The 21,634-nt window shown below is 47.8% G+C and overlaps 1 protein-coding gene across 21 annotated transcripts in view; it reads left to right on the top strand.

Annotated features, from left to right (window-relative positions):
* GRIP1 (glutamate receptor interacting protein 1) overlaps positions 1 to 21,634 on the top strand; it is a 1,150,044-nt gene that overhangs the window by 1,022,101 nt on the left and 106,309 nt on the right. For all 21 annotated transcript variants that reach the window (XM_085653460.1, XM_085653456.1, XM_085653454.1 and 18 more), the window contains 2 exons: positions 6,580 to 6,660; positions 12,712 to 12,781. In XM_085653460.1, coding sequence (XP_085509586.1) covers positions 6,580 to 6,660; positions 12,712 to 12,781 — 151 coding nt within the window. The remainder of the gene's footprint in view (positions 1 to 6,579; positions 6,661 to 12,711; positions 12,782 to 21,634) is intronic.

Here is a 21,634-nt window from a genome sequence, read left to right as displayed (position 1 = left end):
TCTATTGATCCTAAAACAGGGAAAGTTAGCGCTCCTAAAAGGTGGAGGCTAGAATTTAAGGAGCCTTTGGTAGACCCACTACCAAATAGACCAAAATGTAATCAAAGCCTTTCTAATGTTCATTCAACACAAAGTAGTCCTCATAAAGACAAACAATAATATAGCGAAGTATTACATACTCAAACAGGGAGACACCCATTCCCTTCTGCTATATGAGTTAACACAGAACATATGGAAATGGGCATTATGACATCACATTCAACTCCTGGCAAGCTATCTCTTGGGAATAGACAATGGCTTTGCAGACGTCCTAAGCAGAATGCAGCAACAAGTCATGAGTGGGAACTCCAACAACAAGTCCTTCACTGATATTTCCAAATTTGAGGAAAGGCAACCATAGATCTCTTTGCAACATCAGAAAATGCAAAATGCCAACACTTCACCTCCAGGAATCATCACCCGCAGTCACTCCGGGTCGCTAAGGACGAATTGGTCAGGGATATTTCCCTATGCTTTTCCATCTCTACTACTACTTCGTATGTGTCAGGAAGCTCTGGAAGACCTCTCCCATTCCAATTCTGGTACCTCCCAATGGGCACGTCAGCCATGGTACACACCCTTACTCGGGTTGTCAGTAGTCCCTCATCAGAAGCTCCCCAGCCGGTAGAACTTTCTCTTGCAAAATCATAGGACAATCAGACAGCTGGATCCTAAACAGCTCAAGCCAGCTATCTGGCTCCTGAAGTCCTAGAGTTTGGACATCTAAGTCTGCCTTCAAAACGTATGGAAGTTCTTAAAGATATGAGGCGTCCTACCACTAGAATCTGCTATGCAGGTAGGTGGAAAAGTTTTGTTTGTTATTGTACAGCAAAACAAATTGCTATTAATTCTGCAGTAAAACGTCTACAATGCTACCTACTACATCTGCAAAGGTCAGTAGTAGCTTACACATCTATATGACTTCACCTAGTGGCCATTGCTACGTACCTACAAAATGGGGAACACTATTCACTGTTTTGAATACCAGTTGTCAAAGCTTTCATGGAGGACTTAAAATGGGTAATACCTTTAAGAACACCACCTGCTCCAGTATGGAATCTCAGTGCGGTACTAACTAAACTCATGGGCCCCCCCATTTGAGTCTCTACAGTCCACTCCACTTTAACACCTGTCATGGAAGGTTGCATTCCTAGTGGCGATTACTTAGTTGAGAAAAGTTAGTGAAATTCAAGCCGTCCTTTCAAATACATCAGGACAGAGTAGTCCTGAGACCAAATCTAATTGTTTTGCCTAAAGTACTGTCATCCCTCCCTCTCAGTCGAACTATTGACCTGCCAGTTTTCTTTCCTATTCGGAATCAGTAGCTGAAAGTGCACTTTAGATGTTAAACGAGCACTACTATTCTACATTGCCAGACTTAAATCATTTAGGAAAACACAACTACTGTTTCTAACTTTTTCAAGCCCTAGAAAAGATTACGCTAAATCCAAAGCTGGAATTGCTAAATGGATAGTCAGATGCATTCAAACCAGCTATTCCGAGGCCAAGAAAACCTTACCAGTCCCCTTAAAAGCATTTTCTACTAGGAAGAAGGGTGTTTCAATGACTTTGTTGAGTAACATTTCTATAGCTGACATTTGTAAATCAGCTACTAGTTCAATTCCACACACATTTTCTAAACACTACTGTGTGGTTGTCCTTGCACTCCAACAGGTATGCATATGACAAGTCATACCAATAACTTTATTTCACGAATCTGCAACACCCAGTGACTGGCAACCTCATGGGGAGAACTTCTTAACAGTCCACATACAGCATGTGTATCTACAGCCACACATGCTACGAATGGATTATGTTACTTACCTTGTAAGCATTTATTTGTTGCATGTAGTGCTGTAGATTCACATGCGCCCACCCACCTCCCCGGAGTCACTGGTTGTTCCTGATAATATGCACATATTTTAGATATTCACTTTCTTTCCATTCATGTTGCACGGCCATCACCATAGACAATTTCTAGATCCATTCCACCTGCATGTGATGTGTGAAAACAAATCGGAACATGGAGCCGATGACCATGCTCAGTACCTCAAAGAGGAATAATCACTGGATCTCGAGACTCGCAAGTCTCCTAGAAGAGAAACAAGTTGTAAACATCCAAGCCCAACACTAGATTGCAGGAGTGTGCACAGCATGTGAATCTACAACACTACATGCAACGAATAATACATGCTTACACGGTAAGTAACATAATCCTTTTTTGGATAAAATAGCCATTGTTATTGAAACCCAAAGATCATGGACTTGTCACCTGATATGGTCCACTGCCCCTAATAAGCAGACAAATGGAAAGATGAAAAGGTACCCTAGTCAGTAGATCTCCTGCTGCAAAAATGTGTGTGACATGCTGGTCCCAAATTTGTATCCTGACACTTCTCACCTTGCTTTTCATTCTTCTGCTGTCGATCCATGAGTTTGTAAATCACAAGATCCATTCGGTAAGCACACCGGGACAAGTCTGTGGCACATGTGCTGTAGATGGTACTTTTACACATGCAACTGTAAAACCAATCCATGTTTCTTTGACATTTATTTCAGTGATGGGCATTTACAAATTGAAAGCACTTAAAGGATTTTTCTCAATCAGAGCTCTTGCAGTATGTTCGAAAAGAAGAGCTTGCCATGGAGTACCAATCTATATTCTGAAGTGTTTGCTTCAGAAAGCGGTCCAGCCCACATTCTCCTCTCACATTTTGACCTGCTGACACATCTCATGTTGTGAAGATTAATTGCATCTCATAGCGCTCTGCCATATGAACAACGATCAGTCTGATTTTCTTCTCTGACAGCATGTATGTGTTGGTTTGATGTGAAAACCAAGATGCAGTCCAAAGCACACTGCGACCCTGAAAAGTTTTCATTGATTACTTTTCGCTAGGGATGGCGTAAGTCAGTCGCCACATTTCAGCCTCACTGACACTTGTACTGACCCTTTTCTGATGGCCGAACTGCTCTTGGAGCTAAGACCAGGATACAAAACAGGCTGCTTTTTCAGTAGACTATAATTTTAGCATAAAATGCAGTTTGATTACATTTCCTGTGCAAGCATGGAGAGTAGCTCCCATTATCACTTCAACATTTGCTGTGTAAATATCTCTAGGCTAAGCATTGGGCAATTTTCTCTCCCCACCCCCCCAAGCCACTTTAAGCCCCAGGGATCCCATCTCCCAGGGCCTTTTTTTTTTATTGAGAGGAGGGGGCACACGGCTCCACCCTGAGCCAATAGTGGCCCCACGGATATGTCCCCCTGGGCTACAACATATTTGTAAAGGGGAGGGGGGCGAGAAGCCCGCTTCCTGAGCTGCAAGGGGGCCTCGGGACTCCACCCCCTGGGCTTAACGCGGGTGCCCTGGCTCTCACCTGGGGCACCCACACCACAATATGCGAAGGAAGTTGTGAGTGGAGCACCAGGGAAAATATGCTATGGGTGTTGCGGGAGGAGCACCAGGGCCCTCATGGCCCTGCCGGCTTTCCACATGCACCCATTCTGGGTGATGCAGGAGCCGGTTTTGCTTCTGCCCAGAGGTAGCAGCTGTGTTTACTTTCTCTCGCCAGGCAGACGCAATTTCACTTTCCCTGCCCGCAAGAGCACGGGCAGTGAAACAAAAGTCTGCTCCCACCCAACAGGAGAATTTTTAAAGCTGTTGAAGAGTGGGAGCTGACATGCCTTCCCTGCCCGCATTCCTGTTGGCACGGAAGGCATGTCAGATCCCACCTGGTGGGAGATTTAAAAATGCTCCCATCAGGTGGGAGCAGTCATATGCTTCCTTGCCCCTCTCTTGCTGGCAGGCAAATTACTGTGTCCCTGGGTGTGTCCCCCTGGAACATGGTGATTGAGCTGGTTCTGGGTGATGGGGTACCTGGGAACTTTACAGGCTCTGCCCTTTAATTTAAGATCAGCGCCCGGGGGATGGGGTCCCTGGGGTCCATAGAGGGAGGCTGTGCACCCCCTTTTTTTAAAATTAATATTTGGCTCCAGAGGATGGGATCCCTATGGCCTTTTCAGGATTGGGGAGGGAGGAGCACTCCACCCTCCCTTATCTATTGATATCATCCCCGGAGAGTGGGGTCCCCATGGCCTCCTAGAGGCTCGGGAGGGAGGCCACTTGCCCCTCTACCCTAAATAATGTATTGTGCTGCTCCCTACCCTGGCCTACCCTGGGGGTGGTGCTTCTTTAATAGTGCAAAAGAACAAATAACAAAGCGTGGGGAGGCTCTGGGCCCTCACATGCAGCTCAGGAGACCGCCACCTCCCCTGGGCATACATACAATAATTAAGGGGGTCCGTTGCGGGCCCCAGCAACCACCACCTTCCCGGGGCACATTTGAATAAAGAAGGGGGACCACGCGGCCTCCCTCCAGGGGCCCTACATGGCCCTGTGGACCGCCACCCCTCAGGGCTGGCTCCAGCAATGTCCCAGGGTGCCTACCCCCGGGACATTGCAGTGTGCTATGGCATGTCAGGAGTACAGCTCCCTCCATGCAATAGTAAATGGTGTGCTCCGCTTTGAGCAAACAAGAGCATTATTCTCTTGATTGTTCAAAGCGGAGCGCGCTTTGCTTTACACACACAGGGCGCTGCATGTCATCTGCTCCCTTAGTGTAAAAAGCAATGTCAGCTCCCACTGGAGACAGGAGCCTGCCGGGACCGTAGGGGCCTTCAGACTACCCCTCCCCCCCGCGGTCCCCAATGAGGTGGCCATGCCCCAAGGGATGGGGTCCTTGGGGCCGAAGTCGGCCTGAAGGGGGGCTGCGCGGCTCCTCTCCCTTTTTTTAAAAAAAAATGAAAAAGGGCAGGCCCCGGGGGATGGGGTCCCACGGGCCGAAAATGGCCCGGGCTCCCTTTGAATTAAAAAAACAAAAAAAAAAAATAATAGCTGGGTCCCGAGGGATGGGATCCCCAGGGCCCAGAATGGTGTAGGGAAGGGCGTCTCATGCCCCTCATTTCCTAAAAAAGAGAAAAATCAACAACAACAAAAAGCAGGCAACTCGCTGGAGTCCCGGCCCCCTTTCTCCACTACTCTGCAAACGTGTCTCCTGGCGCGCTCCTGGTTGGGGGATGACCTGTGTGGGACTTACTGAAGGTAACAGGAGGACTTGTTGGCCCCCAACAACCCTCTGGAACCAAGGTGACTTCATACCACAACTAGTAGTGCGGTGGGAGGAGCATTTGCAGAGAGGTGGAGGAAGGGGATTTTGCCTCTGACAACTTCTCAGCAATCCTGCCTTATGGACTTACTGGAGGTAAGAGGAGGGGTAGTTGGCCCCCAAGGACACAAATACCTCAAACTTCATTTTTTTGTTATTATGTAAACTGCCTCATAAGAAGTACCAAGCATAATGCAGAGAACTCAGCAAAACGTGTAAAGTTATTTAATTTTTTTTCTTGAAGCCTGCTTTTCACTGAAAAACATGACCAAGGGCCTGATATAGATCTTAGCGGATGGGCAACTCTGCCACAACGGTGACGGGTATCCCGTCCGCCGAAATATAAATCCCATAGGATATAATTAGATTTATATTTTGGCAAATAGGATATCCGCCACCGTTGTGACGGAGTAACCCGTCTGCCGAAGTACAACAATGTGGCTGGACATAATTGTCTCTAAATTCAGCGTTCATCCACCAACTTATACACTCAACATAGCGCGTCCTACCAGATGTTCCTAAACAAAGATGGCTACGTTTGGAGGATGAACCTTCTCTGTAACCGTGACCAAAGCATGGACTACTCTACGCCCATCTCTGCGCAAGATTCCAACTTACTGAACTGCTGCAGAAAACGTTTGGTTTGTCGAATAATGCCACTGATTCTTCAAAATCCTTGTAAGCTTTTGCCCTTTATGTCTCTTGACTGATGCTAGTACACGGCAAGACTCTTTCAATGTTTGTTCTTTTACCTTATCTTGATTGTGCTGAGCTGGTTCAGGAGATATGTTATTGAAATATTACCAACAAGTTCTGGGTTATATTGCACTTTATAAATGAATATATAACGTAACTTAAAAACGTTTCTTTCTGATTTTGCTCTTAATAAAGCCAGGAGGAGACTGGTCCTCACTGACCACGGTATGAAACGCCGCCCGCCTGGGCCTTGATTCTTGGAGGAAACTTCAACAGGGGTGTGGTGGGTCAACGGGTATTTTTTATTTGAGTAACATTGAGGAGTGTACAAAGGTGCCAGGGTATGAAATGATTTGGCTGTCTGGATGGAGGGCGGCACTGCCAGTGGTGCTAAGCATGGCGATTGTGCGCATAATGGCAATGGGCCACCAGAAGGAACAGGCATTGGCTCACACCCCCACCACCGGTAACGAACTGTTGTAAATCACCGGATAATTAAAATAAAAAAGTCTGATGTTTTTGTTATGTAGCACGAACATAGGGCTTTAAAAGTAATTTTGGGGTTGATGTGCAAAGCAGACTTGGAAATGCACATTCATTGCCCTCTGGTGCAGATGTTGGAACCTCTGGTGTTGTCAACGCGCTTTGAACCTTTGCCTCTTGTCTTGTTTGCAGAGTCCGTGATTCCCAGCAGTGGAACGTTTCACGTCAAGCTACCAAAGAAACACAACGTGGAGCTGGGCATCACCATCAGCTGTACGTATTGGGATTTAATTTATAGACGTATGGTTTGCACCGGGGTTTATCAGTGTGACCGGGCGGATGGCATTGGCGTATTGAATAGGGTATGAGGGTAGACTATTGCTAAACTCATCTACCTTTGAGTACAAGTGCCCGTAATTTGAAAATAGGTCGATGTTGGAGGCCTCGGCACAATATACTATTCTTTGAGTTCTTTTCAATAGTTTCATTTTTCATTCCAGTTTTTACCAGAGCTCTTTAAAGCACCGTTTTAGCTTATACTGCAGATTGGTGTTCTGTAGCTTTGATAAATCTTTTTTTATTCTATTGATTTTCACAAACTTGATACAGACAGAGTCACGTGCAGGACATTTGACAAAGACGAAACAGACATGCGAGTAATGCACAACACCAATGGCACATTCAAATTCCACATACCACATTTAAATGAGCAATGTGTCACGACATGGCCATAAGAAAGTAATCCCGCTAGGCCAGCAGATGCTGTGTTTCTTGGGGTATCCCCTAGCTTTGTGAACCGCCTCCACTATGTGGGAGTAACGGGTAGCCAGTCCACCATGGGGGGCTTTGGAGGGGGAGGGCGTGGGAAGGGGGCTTAGTGGGGGATTTCAGTATGCAAGCACCGGGCAATATCACCCGTAGCCAGAAGACAACTCATGCCTGCCAGATAAGAGGATCACCAGGAGCCCGCTCTCGCTTCCATTATCCCGACCCTAAGATTCCCAACTATGGCTTCGGATCCTCTGCCCACCCCGCTGCTGCAGACACATGGGTGGAATTTTCAGCCAATGCACCTGAATCCCAGACATTCCCATGCTACACAGGAGTCTCCCACCCGCAGAGTGACACCGTAAGCAGTTCGGAGAAGGGAATATTTTAGTCCATTTTTAGATTTGCACTCATGGTATCCCGTTGAATGATTTATCGCTGATTACATGGATATTGATATTGATGCTTCTACGTCTTGAGATAGGTTTATTCGTTTAAATGCATTGTTCTTGCACTATGTTTACCATGTTCCATGTTTTGTTGGGGGATCCTTATCACAAGTGAACATGAATTTGTTCACTGATGGCCATCTTTGTAAGCGGTACTTTGCAACCTTCAGCTCTCTGCGGCAAGGGCTGCCGAGAACAGCTTTTTAGGGGACACAGGGTCCCTGTTCTAACCCTGCTTCCACCTCCTGTTTGTAGGGTTGCAGAATCACCCACTATAGCTTCAGTGTGCCTTGTGCAGTGCATGCAACACCATGTGTATGGAATACACATAGAAATCTTGGAAAGATGAGCTCTTTGTGGTAAAGTCCAACCCGCTATCGAAAGTTGCGGAAACAGGGACATATGTCCCCCTAGTGCTGCCTTGACACTGGTGTTTCTGTTGCACATCTAATGGTTTCTTTTTAAATACATAATGTCCCTAAAGTCGACAAAAGCAGCCTCATCTCGGTGCCCCAACCTTCAGACAGTATTCTTCCTCTGGCTCGTGGCTTAAAGTCACACCATTTCGTATATGCTCCATTGCTCCTCCATGATTTATTTATTCGGAAAATGCAGTGCAATATGAAGGGGAATCAAATATTCTGTCTGAGTTTCGCTGACAAGGGCAGGTCTAAAGGGAAACAGAATAAAAGTGGCACAGAGGGAGAAAAGTGGGGCGCTCGCACGAGGAGCAGGGGGATGTCTTTATTACTGCGTTAAAGATGATGTGCCTTTTAGAGGTAGAGCATTGCACGCAAGGGACACATTCTACAGTACAGCACTGTGCGTAAAGCGAATATATATATATACATCAGCACAGCTATGACAGAATGCTTGTTTTGCACTAAATTGCACGCCATTTCAGAACTGATATGAAGCGTAAAACAACGCAGATCTTGCAAAAGATGTGTTTCTCTAAATGGTCTTACCTCAAAGGCAATGGTAAAAATGTGACGCAAAATGTCATTACCACTTGGATTCCTTTGGCAGAGGTGTTTTTGTTCATTCGGTCTTCTGCGCTTTACGTGCAACAAAGACTACCGTGGCAAGATGTTGTCCTTAAAATAGTAGATGCTAGTATATAGTCCATGCCAGGAATGGCCAATTTCAGTCCAGGAGGACTAGGTACATACCAAATCCTCCCAATAGCCACATAAGAGAACCAACGTACAATGTATGTAAATGGAACTTTGTCAGCTTGTATGTGGTAATCCCAGGATTCTAACATGCTTCTAGCCCTCCTGGACTATTATTGGGCATCCCTTGTGTATGCTTATTATCAAGGACTCATCCTTCTACACAGAGTAGATCCTCCCACCTGCTCTGGTACCTACGGGACATAGTGTCATGAGTATGCCTTCTACACTGCTGTTATTCTTGATTCTCTTTATCCTCAGGCTCTCATCCAGGGTGTCCCACAGGGCTGACCGTTTCTCCAGTCATATTTAATATGACCCCCTCCCTTTTTTAGTCTCCCCTATAGACCACATTTAACCTTATTTTATTGAAGTCCCATTGTGTACAAAACCATTGAGCTTTAGGTAAGCCCTCTCCTTACCACAGGTTGTCTTTCTTTTCAATCTCATTTCCCTGTGTCCTATTTAATGGCTTTCCTTCCTCTTCTTTTTCTTGTCCCTCCCCTGGAGCATAGCTTCTTTACCATCCTTTTGCTTTTATGACTTGTATCCTTCTTTGACTCACGTTAGGGAACTACTTTTTTCTTTCAACACTCCATGGGAAAGCATGTGTTTATTGTGCTCTTGTCCCTTGTGCTTCTTCTAGCTCACATCCCAGGCACCCTGCACTTTCTGTATTGCTCACCCATCTCGTCAATTGCTTTTCCCTCCCGTTCTCGTCCAGTTCTGCATTTTCCCTGCATGTTTTCCAACCCCTAACAACTGAATTTTCCCCTCACTGCCCTGCTCGCCGTAGTGCAGCTCAGCTACATTGTCTTGCTAGTCCCTCCTCCCTCAGTCCTCTGATGCTCTCTGCCCCATTTAATTTTCTTTAAAAAATGTATTTTGTTTCCTGTGTTGTTTAGGAGCACCTGGACGCTGTAATTTGCAACAGGGCTGCTCATTTCATTGAAATACACTTTCACACACCTTTTATTTATTTGTTTTTTCATTTAGTTTAATGGTTATTCAGCATATTCGAACGTTAAATGCAGATAGAACATCATGATATATTTGCACACGTGTGATCACACAGTGGAAGTCATTTCAGCTTGTTTTGGTTGCTTTTGGCAATGTTGAACAGCACCAGCTTCAAGCCAAAAGGTCCACAAACGCCTTTCAAAAGCAAGACCCACTACATCTGCCAGTGCTTGTTTTATAGTTCAATTATGTGATTATTAACACTTAACCCTGCTTATTCTACAGATTGACTCTCTGAGACATATTATCAAGAAATTGCGATAAATATCGCAAAGCGCGCTCAGAGCTGTTTTACTTATCGCCGGCTATTGCTGGATTCCATCGCTGAGTTAGCGCGTTATCATCAACGCTTATCTCCATGGCGATAAAAAATCCAGCGATAGCAGAGAAATGCGTGAATATCGCTGGAAATCCAGCGATAAAACCTCAGCGATAAGGAAATCCATGATAATACGCCATGGTGGACTTAGCCTGACAATCCACCTCTCATTGACGAGATGGCTAAGTCAGATTTTTTTTGAGGTATTAAAATCCGGCAAAAAACGCGGTTAGCGGGACTTTTTACATTGCTACGCGGTTGCGGGGCCTCGTTGCAAATACCGCGATGTTGTGTTACCGACCTTTCTCATGTTGTTTCAGGATGGCATGCCTACTTTGCATCTCATTAGCGATGTATATTGCTAAGATGCATTGCGTTAGAAATTCGGCTGCTAACATGCGCTAAATAATGCATGTTAGCGCCACCTTGTTAATAGGGCGATAAGAATAATGCTGCTTTAGCGGCAAAAAGTGCCGCTAAAGCGGCGATACTGCCCTTGATAATATGCCCCTCTGTGTCTTTTGCATAGACATAGGAATAATAGACATATAATTGTTGTACTACTTCAGTACTTGCCCCCCTTGTTAGCCATCTACCTCGTTTTCGTCAGGTGTCACTGTCTCTTCGCAGCGTTGTGCCTCTGAGACATTTTTTACTGCTATGTCACATAATGACATCTCAGCTTGTGAGCAGCCCTGGTTCTTGTAGCAGCTCGCCCCTCCATGAAGGCATGCCACAATTAAAACAGCTACAAATAAGATTGTAATCCCTTACCTCCAGTCTCTTCTCAAATTATGGTTATAAACTTTGTTTTCCTATAACCGTGTGAGAAATGCTAAGCTTTCTATTTAGGTCAGGTCGGTACTTTTGCGAGGGCTGAAGGGCTGGGGCAGGGGGCAGTTGAACGTGGGACTCTTCACGACATGTAAGTTCCCTTTAAGGTAGGCCCAAGGCAGCCCCATGGGTAGAGTGCCATTTCAATGGAAAATGTGTGGTCTGTAAATGATATGCACTACCACACCCTGCTTTAATAATATATTTGTGACAGTGTGGTCCAAAATGCACCATTGGCTACATACCGCACCCTTGCCCCTTTCCTGTGGAGAAGCACAAACTCAGAATGTAAAATGCAACACCGTGGTTGGGGGTTTCACTTTAATAATCAGAATTGATTTCTATCCAAATGAACCCATTTTCCAACATTAGGATTTCATGTAGCTCTTTTATGACCGTTAATAGCTCACTGTTCTATGTTAGGATTTTAACTTATAAGCTGCACCAACAATAGGATCTCTCTGACAAAAGCAGTAACTCAGTGACCTATTTACATTATATGCACTTTGTGATCTGCATGGTACACGTTCTTTACAGCAGGCATATTAACCCACTGTTGCTACATTACCATGAGTCAAAACTTCCACTAGGCAAACCTCGGATCTCTCTCAATGAAGAACATTAATCACCGGAGTTATCGTGACATTTTTATTGTTGCCTAAAAATTGCTTAAGACCAGGAATGCAGTAGCAGGTACTTTTCAAACCATAATGCACTTGCAAACACGACACCCCCACCCGAAGTCAGCACCTTTTATTTGGTTGGTGCATGAAGAGCTACATTCGCATACTTGTAAACTGTGACTACATGCCTGCCTTTCTGGACATTCCACTTCAAAACTATGCGATTGTATCCGTTTATCGGGCACACAACGGGCGATTTGTATAGAGTCGCTGGAAAGTCCACAAGGTTGTCCCTGCCACTCCCAGAATTTGTGTCTCCTATGTCCCTGAGGGGAGGCCCAGTGTTGGGGAGCCCCCACCCACCTCCCGACGCTGTAAGGCTTACAAGGCCGAGGTCACATCTCTGTTGACTACCTAGTCTCACCTGTGCATTCACTCCTGGAGACATTTCAGGACAGATTGAAATTTTGTATGAGTAGAGGTGGATTGTGAAAATAAAAGTTTTACCTGAAGGGGCGACGCTCTGTCCCCACCGAGAGGGCACTTAGAAGCCATAGACATACACCACTGACCTAGCAGAGAGCTGTCGGCAAAAGATGCCCGCCCCTCTCATTTGCGTTACCGCTAGAATCCTAATAGCTGGTAGTTTATTTTATTTATTAAAATTATGATTTTTTTACTGTGCTTACATTCATATCGCCGCTTGTTTTAATAAAATGCATAAAACAAAACAGATGGCTAATGCAAGCGAGCTTCAAAGTGAAGAAAACAGGCCGTCCGGGCGCCCCCTTCCTCAGGAGGCCTCTCGCCGGCAGTTGTTTATGAGATGTAAGAACATCTCTGATAGGCGCGTGTTTGATTGCACGAGCGCTGTGCTCCCTCCGCAAAGAACCATCTGTTTTCCCGCATAAACGTTACACCACATGATTTGTTTTACCTCTTAGAGTTTACATGTTTTATTCCTCACGACAGCCTCAATCTGTTCGAGTAATAAATACACGTATGCTTAGTTTTTTTTTGCAGGTTTTACGAGGCTTTATAGGAGTTTATTTGACTGTGCGTCGTTGATATATATGTCCTTACGCGGTACCTGTGTCAATTAACGCTCTAACCCGGCTTGTTTCCTCTCTTTGCAGCCCCTTCTAGCAGGAAGCCAGGGGACCCGCTGGTTATTTCTGATATCAAGAAGGGGAGTGTTGCCCATCGGTAAGGCATCTTTCACGTTTTCATCTAATTATATTTGCAGCAGCAGTCTGTCAAAGATGTCCATTAATGTATGTGTGCAGGAGACACTTATCCTCATAGCAAGGGGTCAGCAGAAGATTAAAATGGTCCCCACTTGGAACATACCGCTAATAACAGCGAGCACGCAAAGTGAGATAAATCACCCTTACTAGAAGTTCTTTTTATGTCCTTTCATCCACCCATCCGTCCATCACTTCAGCTTTCCACCCAGCTACCCATTACCCTATCTGACTATATCCACCCACCCATCCAACATCCACCCATCAACATATTCATGTGGCCATTCATCTGGCCTTTCACCCACCCATTTATTCACTCTCCTCTGTCTGTCCGTTCTTCCATCTTTCGATCCATTTACTCTTTCACTCGCCAATCCCTTCACACTTCCATCTATCCATCCTTGCACCCTTCCATTCATCTATCCTTTCACTCTTCCATTCAGACACTCTTTCACTCTTTTACCCTTCATTTCACCTTCTTGCCTTCCTTCCTGTCACCATTCCTCCTGTTCTTTTTCCCCCCCTTTTTTACCTACCAATCTTTTTCTTATCCTCACTTTTTCTTTCTTAGCTTTCTCCTGCTAATTGTTTCTCTATGTGCTCTTCTCTTTGTGTTTTCCCCTATTATCATTTTTTTCATTCTGTGTTTTCTTCACTGTGCTTCCCTGCTCAAAGCCCTCTTTCATTTCATTTCCAGAAGTGTTATTTATGAGCATTTTATCTGCAGACCTGCAGGTTAAAGAGGCTTATAAAAAAAATGTAATTACCGTTTAAGTGAGGCTGTGTTCACCAGGCCATCGGGCCAGTGATGGCCCCTACTTAAGCTAATAGAGTGGGCCGTTGCCTACCTGCTAGGTCGGTGTATAACGCTTGCTAAATTTCAGTAATATGGGCTAAGAATAAAAGTACACATTAGTATTATTGAAATGTATATTTGCAGTGCACAGATTGACATTAATGAAATGTATACTTCTAATGCACCAAGTTAGGCCCTCATATCGGGTCCTTTAATCAGTCCAGCAGTGCTTAATTTGTGAGAGAATATGTGCCGATGCCCACCTGTGCTCGGAGGCTGGCAGCCGGTGCAATTAAAAGTGGGCGCGCCAAATACCAAGGCTGATAATCTTTAATCCACTACCAGATGCTCCCTGTCCCCTTTTCATACTCTTGCAGGTTCCTGCTTTCTCCTTTTGTTTGCAGTATTTCTCTTCCTCCATCTTTCCCATCTGAATGTTTTTTTCTCTCTTACGCTCTGTAAATATCTGATGCAGAAAAGAAAGTGCCAGTACCCCAAAATATCTGAAAGAGACACGTTAGTGATAGATTCCTAACCTTAAAATATCCCCAGGCGTCAGACTGGATCCGGAAAGTTTTCGTCAGCAGTACCCCTGCAAGTCGGTAGGCGTCGTTGTACGGCTCCGCGTACATCGCTGGCGTCGTAGCTGCCGAGATGACGTCGTCAAAGCTACTTAGACACGCCCACACGCACTGACATCAGTTCTTTCTTTTTCCGCGCAGCAGCGCAGATCCGAGAGAAAGCGGTACCCCTAGTTAAAAGTTTTAACTTGGTTTCTGACAACTTGTTTTGTGATGTACTCGACACTTGGTGCAATAGAGATGCCCGGGTTTAAGTTCTGGGGCCTGCCGACGAAACATGTCGGTATCAGACCATCACGACATGTGTCTCTTCTGCTTGGGGCACGCCCATGTCTCCGAGGCATGCTCCGATTGTCTGGCCATGGCGTCGAAAGCTTTGTGGGAGCGTTCCCGAAAGTTGTTGGAGGTACGGCAATCGGTTCCGCGCCGATCAAGGTCCCGATCCCATGGTAGGTCAAGGGACCGGTCGCGGAGCCATCAGCATCGCTCGTCGGAATTGGGGACAGGTAAGTCTAGGCGCCATAAAAAGTTGAAGAAGGGACGTCGCTCTTCCTCTACCCCTCACCGGTCACGGGACGCAGTGGAGGAGGCGGGCGGTAACTCTCCCGCGGCTCCGTTTGAGCCTCCGTCGTTGTCTGCGGCCTACCTTCCCTTTCCGGGGACGCATGCGACTTTGGACGAGGTGCAGGCCTTTATGTCGGCCTTGCGCCATTTGTTTGCCCCGCCGGGTCCCTTCGGAGGCAAGGGTGTGGCGCGCCTCCATCGCCTGACACCGGGCGATCCCAGCTTTCTCCCACAACACCCGACACCTGAGAGTCTAGTTGTCCAGGCTTCTGCCTCGCCGAGTGCATTCCCTTCTGCTCCTCCGGACAAGGAATCTAGGAAACTGGAGCAATTTGGGAAAAAGATTTTCACATCTGCCAGCTCTGGGTTGCGGGAGATGAATACTGCGTGCCTGTTAGGACGCTATTCCCATTCTGTGTGGGACACTGTGGCACAGGTGCTGCCTCAGTGCCCTGTGGAAACACGGGCGGTTTTCTCCCAGGCCATTACCGAAGGGAGAGATGCTGCAAAATGTACTATTCGTTGTGGACTTGACACGGCCGATTCTCTCGGTAGGGCACTTTCCACAACTGTGGCGCTCCGTCGTTATGCTTGGCTCCGAACTACTGGCTTTTCTGGGGATGTCCAGAAAACCCTGTTGGACATGCCCTTTGATGGTACACGCCTCTTTGCTGATAAGGCGGATAGCACCCTAGAACGCTTTAAGGACACTCAGGCTACGACCCAGTCCTTGGGTCTCACCACCTCCCCTACCGCCTCTAAACCTTCCTAGTCCTGTGTTTCAGGTCCACCTGACGCCAGTGGGTGACAGGATTCGCCATCACCTTCCCCACTGGCGCTCCATAACCTCGGACAGGTGGGTTCTGCAAATAGTCCGCAGGAGCTATTCCCGCCCCTTCGAATCTACCCTTCTGGCCATGCCACCTCAGTACCACCGCATGTCGGGGGAACACTTGGCACTTCTCCAGCAGGAAGTTACGGCCCTCTTGGCCGAGGGGGCCATCGAGCGCGTTCCGACGCCAGAAGTAGGTCGTGGTTGTTACTCCCACTACTTTTTGGTTCCGAAGAAGGACAAAGGTCTGCACCCTATCTTAGACCTCCAGAACATCAATCGCTTGCTCCAGAAGGAGAAGTTCAAGATGCTCACGCTAGCTCAGGTCTTGTCTGCTCTAGACACCACAAGACTGGCTGGTAGCGTTGGACTTGCAGGATGCTTATCTTCATATCCCCATCCTGCCAGCCCACCGGCATTACCTACGGTTCACGGTGAGCCACGAGCACTATCAGTTCACCGTGCTCCCTTTCGGCCGTACCAGCACCCCTCGAGTGTTCACGAAAGTGATGGCGGTTGTCGCAGCTCATATGCGCAGATCAGGGGTTTCAGTCTTCCCCTATCTCGACGACTGGCTGTTGAAGGCGGGCTCGCCCCAGGCAGCCGTCTCCCACCTCCAGACTATGGCCGACCTCCTGCATTTGCTGGGGTTTTCCATCAACGTGCCGAAGTTGCACCTGATTCCCTCTCAGAAGCTCCTCTTCATCGGAGCAGTTCTGGATAAGGCGCAGTTTCGGGTTTATCCTCCCGAACAGCGAGTCCGGGACATTCGGGCTATGATCCCGATCTTTCGGCCCTGATCCTGGGTTTTGGTTAGGAAGACATTGAGGCTGCTGGGCCTCATGGCCTCCTGCTGATCGATCATGCCAGATGGCATATGCGGGCTCTGCAGTGAAATCTGAAGTTCCATTGGACACAGTATCGGGGGAACCTGTCCGACTACGTCCAGATCTCGGAGGGCACTGCACAGGACTTGCAGTGGTGGCTCACGAACCAGCGTTGGGTCAGCGGCAGATCCCTCTCCCTTCCCCAACCAGAGCACACAGTGGTGACGGACGCGTCCCTCCTGGGATGGGGCGGCCACATGGGAGAGGCGGAGATCAGAGGCCTCTGGTCTCCGTCAGAGTCCAAGCTCCATAACAACCTTTTGGAGCTCGGAGTGATCCTACTTGCACTCAAAGCATTCCTTCCCTCTGTCAAGGGCCAAGGGGAGAGTAGTGCAGGTGTTCACAGACAACACCACCGCCATGTGGTACTGCAACAAGCAAGGCGGGGTGGGGTCGTAGACCCTATGTCAGGAGGCTCTACGTCTCTGGACGTGGCTGGAACGTCCGGGCATTTCCATGGTGGTTCAACACCTGGCAGGTACCCTGAACGCCAAGGCGGACAAACTCAGCCGAAGGTGCATGTTGGATCACGAATGGCGTCTTCACTCGGAGGTGGTGCAAGGTCTCTTTCAGCAGTGGGGAGAACCTTGGTTAGATCTATTCGCCACCGAAGAGAACGCGCAATGTCAGCAGTTCTGCGCGTTGGAGTTTCCAAGGCGGCACTCGCTAGGCGACGCTTTTCGTTGCGAGTGGAGTTGCGGTCTGTTGTACGCCTTTCCGCCTATACCACTTCTGCCCAGAGTGCTGAATAAGATCAGGCGCGACCGGGCCCAAGTCATTCTTGTGGCACCGGACTGGGCTCGAAGAGTTTGGTATCCCGAGCTACTCAGTATCATGTTGGATCCCCCGATCCGACTGCCTCTTCGGGAGGATCTCCTTTCGCAACAACAGGGGACGGTCCTCCACCTGAACCTGTCCAGCCTCCACCTCCTTGCGTGGAGATTGAGCGACGACAGCTGATTCCATTTGACTGGCCTCCCGAAGTCTGTAATGTGATTCTAGCAGCCAGGCGTCCCCCCACTAAAACGGTATATGCCTGTTGGTGGAAAAAATTTGTGTATGGTGCACAGCAAAATCTGTTGATCCTCTTGCTGCCCCTATTTCTCAGGTCCTATTGTTCCTCCTTTCTTTGGCCCAGCAGGGCTCTGCTTTGGGCACTATCAAGGGCTACCTCTCTGCTCTTTCAGCCTTTCTTAGGTTGCCTGATCAGCCCTCTCTTTTCAAGTCCCCGGTTGTCAATAGATTTCTCAAAGGCATTACTCACCTTTTCCCTCCTATTCCTTTTGTGATGCCTCAATGGGACTTGAACCTGGTTCTCACATATCTGATGTGCGCTCCATTTGAGCCTCTTCATAACTGTCCTTTGCGGTTATTAACCTTGAAAACTGTCTTCCTGGTGGCCATCACCTCCGCTCGGCGGGTGAGTGCGCTCCAGGCTCTTTCCTGCAAACCTCCTTTCCTGGCAATTCTTCTGGACAAGGTTGTGCTTCGACCGCGCCCCTCCTTTCTACCAAAAGTAGTCTCTGCCTTTCATCTCGGGCAAACTGTATCTCTGCCCACTTTCTTTCCACCTCCACACCCTTCAAGAGAAGAAGAGAGGCTCCACTGTCTGGACCCAAAACGTGCGCTCTCGTTCTATCTCAACCACACACAACAGTTCCGAGTGGATGACCAGCTCTTTGTTGGCTACGTGGGCGCCAAGAAAGGCTGGGCTGTGCACAAGCGAACTATCTCCCGATGGGTTGCCTTGTACATTAAAGCCTGTTACTCTCTGGCTAAAAAGGAACCTCCGGTTGGGCTGCGCGCCCATTCTACCAGGGCGACAGCGGCTACCACAGCATTGGGACGCGGTGTCCCCCTGCAAGACATCTGTCAGACGGCTACTTGGGCCTCGTTGCATACTTTCACTAAGCACTACTGCCTTGACATTCAGGACGGCTTCTTTGGCCGTTCAGTTCTCTGTGACTTTCTGGTGTAATCTCACTTCGCAGACCCGCCACCGGGGTTGGTATTGCTTGGGTATGAAATGAAATGAAATGAAAGAAATTTGTTAAGTGCGACCAGCTGCCCTGAGGCGTCCAGGCGCTAGGAATAGAATGAACCTTCTACTGAAGTTGATCACAGGAAGTAAGTTTGTTTTTAGTTAAAGAGGAAGGTTTTTAAATGTTTGCGAAAGGTTAGTAGGTTGGAGTTGGACCATAGATGTAGGGGGAGAGAGTTCCACAGTTTGGATGCATTGTAGGAGAAAGATCGACCTCCTGCTCTGGATCTTCGTATCTGCGGGACAACGGCTAGGAAGGCTTGAGAGGAGCGAAGCTCTTTCTTGGGGTGGTAGGGAGTGACCAGGGAGTGGTTGATTACAGGGCCGGATTTCCAAAAGGCTTGGTGGGTGATGCACATGGCCTTGAACTTAATTCTTTCCCTGACAGGGAGCCAGTGCAGAGTTTTTAATCCCGGCCCTATCGGGGTTCTGCGGGGGATTCCAAGAAGTGTACGGGCTGCACAGTTTTGGATCCGCTGTAGTTTGTTCAGGCAGTATTCAGGAGCCCCTAAATACAGGGCATTGCTAAAGTCAATACGGGACTGAATCAAGCCCTGGATGACTACCTGTTTGGCCTCGAAAGTAAGAAGTGGGAGGATTTTTTTCATCATCCTGATGAGACCAAAGCATGTTGCTGATAGTTTGGTGACTTGTGTATTGAATGTTAGGGATTTGTCTAGCCATATTCCGAGACTTTTTATGTTATCTCTGGGTGTAGGGGGGGCACCTAGGCTGGGGGGGCCACAATAGCTCTAAGGTGGAGGGGGCAGATGGACCGAGGAGCATGAGCTCGGTTTTATCCCCATTGAGCTTTAAGCATGACTTCGTCATCCAGCTCTTTACCTGCTCCAGACAGGGAATCAAGCTGGTCTGTGCTTGCTGACTGTTCTTATGCTCAAGGGAGACCACTAGCTGGGTGTTGTCCGCATAAGTGACGATCTTAATCCCATGCGGACGGACAATCCCTGCCAGTGGTCTCATGTATGCGTTGAATAACGTGGGGCTTACTGAGGAGCCCTGCGGTACCCCACATTCCAGAGGCTTGCTTGAGGAGACTGAGGCTCCTTCAAAGAATCGGAAGGTGCGGTCTTTTAGAAAAGACTTGAGCCAAGCTAGGGCTTCTCCTGATATTCCTAAGCTCAGGAGGCGGCGAAGGAGGATTTTATGGTTCACCGTATCAAAGGCGGCGCTCAGGTCAAGGAGGATCACTGCCACTGGTCCCCCCTGATCTAGGATCCGCCTCGCTTCCTCTGTGACTGCCACCAAAGCCGTCTCCGTACCATGTTTGGGACGGAAGCCTGTCTGGGTGGTGTCAGGCAGATGGTTGCTCTAGAAAAACCTGGTTAGAGAGGTGTTAATGTGTTTTTCGAGGACTTTGCTTGCCCAGGGGAGCAATGAGATAGGGCGATAGCTGTTGAGGTTGCCAGGATCGAGGTTGGGTTTCTTCAAGAGTGCTCGGACCCTGGCATGTTTCCAGGTTGGTGGAACTGTGCTAGTCACTATCGAGGAGTTCATTAACTCCGATAGTGTGGGAAGAATCACCTGGCTAGCCGAGACCAGCGTATTCGGTGGTGCAGGGTCGCATGGGGAGCCAGATTTTATTTGGTGCATCAGAGACTCGAGTGTTACTGAGTCTAACTATGGGAAGTGGGCTAGGGAGTTATGAGGCGACTCCTCTACTTCAGCTGCTGGATAATGTCCTTGGGGGAGTGGGTCCGAGTCAATGTCCGGAAAAGATGTGTAGATTTTGTTTACCTTAAGGAAGAAGAAATCAGCCAGACCGTTACATCGGGAGGGCACATTGGGGTTGGCGATTGGTGGGGGTGGAAGCGTAGTTATGCTTTTTACCGTTTGGTACATTTCTTTGGGTTTACATTTGGCCGACACTATTTTGTCATTGTAATTAATCGATTGCGTCAGTTTTATTGCCGATTTGTAGGCTCCAATGGCCTCCCTGTAAGTGGCTTTGTCCGTAGCAGCGTAGCTCAGGCGCCACTTCCTTTCCAGCCTCTTACAGATGCGCTTTTTGTCTCTAAGTTCTTCTGAGTACCAGGGCGCTGTTTTCTGATGTCTTTTTGAGCTAGTAGTGCAGGGGGTAATATGGAGTCTAGTGAATTCGTGATCCAATTGTAGTATTCACTGTTAACTTTAGAGGGATCGCCGTTGAGCACAGGCCTAGTTTTGGTAAGAATGTTGGTCCAGTCGTCCAGACATAGTTTGGACCAATTCCTCATTCTGCGGGGGATGTGGGAGGGTGGGACGCATTTGTGCGTAGTCCAGGTGAGTGGGATCAGGAAGCGATTAGTCCATGGAAGACGACTGATAGTGCCAATTGTTAACTGTGTGCAATTGCTGAATACAGGGTCTAGTAGGTGGCCTTTTATGTGCGTAGGGGAGGAGACAAGCTGCTCTAGTTCGACTGCAGCTAAGCTGGCCGTCATCTCTGTGGCGACGCTGTCCTGTGTATTATCGAAGTGTATGTTGAGGACGCCCAGTAGTGTGAAATTTGCCGGTGAAGTAATTAGTTCGGCCACAGCAGAAGGTAGCGCTGTCTGGAACTGTTTGATTGCTCCAGGAGGGCGGTAGATGAGAATGCCAGTGAAGCTTTTGTTAGGGGAGAATTCGATGACAAAGTGCATGCTCTCACAGTCTGCAATGGACTCCATAGGGCAGCGACAGGAATAGATGTCTTTATAAATAATAGCAAGCCCCCCGCCTTTCCCCTGTGTATTCTAAGGTAAGGAATCTATCACTAACGTGTCTCTTTCAGATGCACAAGTTACTTACTTGTGTAACAATATATCTGTAAGAGACATTAGTTAGTGATAGATTCCTTACCTCCCGCCCATCCTCCCCGTTCTGCGAACTGTTCTCTAGCATTCAGGTCATCCCTTTCATGGCCCTAGTTCTATTGCACCAGTGCTTCTGGTGCGGAAAAGTTGTGTACAGAACTGACGTCAATGCGCTTGGGCGTGTCTAAGTAGCTCTGACGTCATCTTGGTGGCTACGACGCCAGCAACGTACGCAGAGCCGTACGACGACGCCTACCGACGCGCAGGGGTACTGCTGACGAAAACTTTCCGGATCCAGTCTAACGCCTGGGGATATTCTAAG

This window comes from Triturus cristatus, chromosome 4_1 (genome assembly GCF_964204655.1).
Source record: "Triturus cristatus chromosome 4_1, aTriCri1.1, whole genome shotgun sequence".
Classification (NCBI taxonomy): Eukaryota; Metazoa; Chordata; class Amphibia; order Caudata; family Salamandridae; genus Triturus; species Triturus cristatus.
The sequence above is the reverse complement of the archived record's forward strand: the minus strand, read 5'-3'. Positions and strand labels throughout refer to the sequence as shown.